The sequence below is a fragment of the Pseudonaja textilis genome, chromosome 2, assembly GCF_049901715.1.
Source record: "Pseudonaja textilis isolate UNSWEBS1 chromosome 2, rPseTex1.2, whole genome shotgun sequence".
NCBI classification, from domain to species: domain Eukaryota; kingdom Metazoa; phylum Chordata; class Lepidosauria; order Squamata; family Elapidae; genus Pseudonaja; species Pseudonaja textilis.
The window spans coordinates 16,441,330-16,445,317 of NC_141991.1; the positions used below are offsets into that span (position 1 = coordinate 16,441,330).

Genomic DNA, 3,988 nt, shown 5'->3' on the forward strand with positions numbered 1-3,988 from the left:
AAATACTTTCTCCTGGGAACCAAGGACATTCCCGCTAATGACTGGAGGGAGGATGAGTGAAGTCACCAGGCAACCGGATGACACCTTGATTGGACTATGTGACTGTTTGCTTGGAAAGGAGAGGAAAATTTTAATTAACTGAAAACTATGGGAACATTTAGACTCAGGTTTCACCAGCCTATGCCTATATGATATGTCCAATAAAACTGATATTTGAGAACTGATATTACTTGGAATCTTGACAGTGAGATAGAGAGACATGTTAGAGAAAAATCTTCCAAAGTTAAAGAAATGTGCTAGTTTGGGATGCTTTTGTGACAGAAAGAGCTCTATGCTGACAAAAGATAATTTTCAAAATTAAACAATCATCAAAATAGTTCAGCAATCCTAAACCCTTTATTGTGATCACAAAGTGTTGTAGTCTCCAAGTGAAGAAGTTCAGCTGGGTCGTTTGTTCTGGATTAAAATTGGAATTTGCTGGATAAAAATTTGTAACATAGCAAAAAGGTATAAACCAAAGCATCTTCTGGGCAACAAAAGGTGAATCCACACATCTCCTGAACTAATGGATATGCTTCCATAACTACTCTGTGAAAGAGATAACATTGCTGTGCAATTTTTGTTACTTTCCTAGCCCAAAGTTAAACTCCGCTAACTTCATCTTGATCAGGACTGATGGTAAAATTGTATTCTCCATCTTCTCCCATGACAAGGTTTCCCATATCTGCAAATGGTCTTGCCTCAGATGGGCTGCAATGGTGAAGCAGCAAAACATGGAACACAAAACATAGTTTGAAAGGACCTCAGAGGTTTCCTAGTCCAACCCACTAATCGAGCAGGACACCCTATACCAGGCATCTTCAAACATGTCAGATTTAAGATTTGTGGACTTCAACTTCCAGAATTCCCCCTCCAGTCATGTTAGCTCAGGAATTCTGGGAGTTGAAGTCCACAAGTCTTAAACTTGCCAAGTTTGAAGACCCTCGCCCTATACCATTTCAGAGTAATGGTTGCCCAGGTCTCTTTTTGAAAGGCTCCAGTGATGGAGCACTCACAACTTTTGAAGGCAAGCTATTCCATTGGTTGATTGCTCTCACTGCTCAGAAATTCCTCTTAGTTGTAGGTTGCTTCTCTCCTTCGTTACTTTTCAACCATTGTTTCTTGTCTTGCCTATTGGTGCTTTAGGAAATATTTTGACTGCCCCTCAAATGTTATAAAAGTGATATCATGTCTCCACACTCCTTCTTTTCCTTAGACAAGACTTACCAAATTCCTGTAACTGTTCTTGGTACATTTTAGCCTCCACCCCCCTAATCATTTCTTGTTGCTCATCTCTGCAGTCATTCCAGAGTTTCAATAGCATTTTTATATTGTGTTGATGAGCAGAACTGGATGCAGTATTCTAAATGTGGTCTTACTAAGGCTTTGTAAAGCGATATTACAACCTCATGTGATCTTGATTCTATCCCTCTGTTAATGCAGCCTAGGCTGCATTGGCATTTTTGTCTGCTGCCATACATTGCAAAGTACTTCACGAGAAAAGCAAAGCCCTCCCAAATGCAATTTCAGTATTCACATTCTGACCAGTTTCACCCATTATTATAAATCAGGATTCTAGATTATCCGAATTTTGATTTCTGCCATTGTAGTGTCAAACCTATCATAGCCACTTCTAGGTTATCTGCAAAGGTGAGAAATATTTCCTCCCTCCATATCAAAGTGTCCAGAGCCCAGCATTCAACAGGAATGAACTCTATAAGTATGAAATGGTATATGGTTTCCTGCCTAACCGTGGGTTGGGCTTGAAGACCTTCAAGGTCCCTTCAAATTCTGTTATTCTATTCTATTCTATTCTATTCTAACTCTGCCATGCATGCTCACGCACCTCCCACTGGCCAGCTGGTCTTCGGGTGTCTGCTATGCATGTGTCTGGTCATGAGTTAGATAGATGAGAGAGGCTGAGAAACAGAGAGACAGCTAACATTCTATATATTAAGAACAGATAAAATATCAACATAAACATTGGAGCAACTTTAACCCTTTTTTCTGAATAAATTAATGAGACTAATTGTTATTTTTGACACTCTTCAATCAAAAGAAAAATGTGTACAATTCTGAATGATTTTGGGGGGGAAATCATGTAGACACCTGATGTGACAATGAAGGTGGGTTTATGAGTATTAAAATTGATTCCTGGTTTTTAGCCATCTCTATATCCATATCTATTTCCATATACATATAGTGTGTGCATGTCTGTGTGTGTCTGTGTGTCCTGCCAACTTAGCAATTCAAAAGCATGTAAATGCAAGTAGAAAAATAGGTGCCATTTTAGTGGGAAAGGAACAATGTTCCATACATCTACGGTGTATAGTCATGCCAGCCACTTGACCATGGAAGCATCTTCAAATAGAGCTGGCTCTTCATTTGTGAATCAAAGATGTGCACCGCCCCTTGAGTTGGTTAGTTGAGTTTGACTGACAGGGGAAATTTTTACCTATATCTACCTAAAGCTTTACCTATAAATATATAAATTTGTTTTTGTGCATGTGTCTTTTCTTTGTCTTTTTGTCAGTCAGTCCTTCGGTGTACTACAGATTAGGAAAGCTATGCCATATAAGTCAGTACTACTTTTATCTAACCTTGTCTTGGTAATGAGGTCTCTGAATGCCATTACTTCTGCCTTCTACACTATCTCTCTTTCATTCAGAAAGCATTGGAAAAGCAAAGACCTTCCAAATGCAATTGAAATGTATTTTTATTCACATACTGAGCAGTTTCACCAATTATGATAAATCAGGATTCTAGATTGTCCGAATTTTGATTTCTGTCATTGTAGTGTCAAACCTACCATAGCCACTTCTGGGTTATCTGCATCGGTGAGAAACATTTCCTCCCTCCAATCCTTGACCAAATCAAAGTGTCCAGAGCCCAGCACTCAATAGGAATTAACTCAACAAGAATGAAATGGTATATGGTTTCCTGCCTAAGCAGAGGGTTGGGCTACAAGACCTTCAAGGTACCGCCAAATTCTGCTATTCTATTCTATTCTATTCTATTCTATTCTATTCTATTCTATTCTATTCTATTCTATTCTATTCTATTCTATTCTATTCTATTCTATTCTATTCTGAATTGGTCCGAACTGGTAGAATCCCACCCCTCAGTCTACACCTTTGGAATCTGAGCTTCAGATTAATGTTTGCACTTGAAGCAATTGATTGTCTAGACAATATATGTAACTAATTAATTTATACTCCATTAAATAATTTTGGAAGATGCAATGGAGAGCATGGCCTTAGCAGAAGGACTCATACCTGCACATACCTGCACATCAGAAGTGGCATACATTGCCCTCTCTATGGGCACATGAGCCATTGCCCCAGCTCAGCTATTCCACACATGTGTGCGCACTTCCCACCAGGCAGCTAGTCTTTGGGCGTCTGCTGTGCATGTGCATGAGGTTGAGCACATGCATGTGGATTTGCATGCCTGAGTGGGGACACACGCACATCACATTTCTGGGAGATACTCATGTGTTATGGGCACTTGGTGGCAAAAAGGTTAGCCATCACTGTCATATAGCATTGGCCATGGGCTCAGCTCATGTAGTTTAGCCCTTCACCTTCAGCCATTGCTGATATTGTATTGATATAGCATCATCTCTTGGTTCCTTATGTAAGAAACAGAAAATATCACCACATCATGAAGGAGTCAATAACAAGCTATTTTTTAGATTAATGCACCAGGGAATTTTGACTAGATCTTCTTTGTAACCAGGAAGACTGATAGTCATCCACATTTTGAAAGATACAAGACATTTAACAGGGGCCTCCAATAGGTTGCTCACTATATCATGATCTGGAATTAACCATTCTAGAGTATCTAACCTAAATTGAGAAAATTGGCCTCATCCACATCAGACAGAATCAGAAAGAAGTATAATGGCCCATTGCCTGGTTCAAGAACATTGAATTTATTTCCCCACATT

The 3,988-nt window shown here is 39.3% G+C and overlaps 1 protein-coding gene across 1 annotated transcript in view; it reads right to left on the minus strand.

The window, feature by feature from the left end:
- Positions 1 to 3,375, minus strand: part of LOC113453872 (vomeronasal type-2 receptor 26-like) — a 17,091-nt gene extending 13,716 nt beyond the window's left edge. Inside the window, exon 1 of the mRNA XM_087923142.1 lies at positions 3,325 to 3,375. Within this exon, the coding sequence (XP_087779268.1) occupies positions 3,325 to 3,375 (51 nt within the window). The remainder of the gene's footprint in view (positions 1 to 3,324) is intronic.
- Between the last annotated feature and the right edge of the window lie 613 nt (positions 3,376 to 3,988).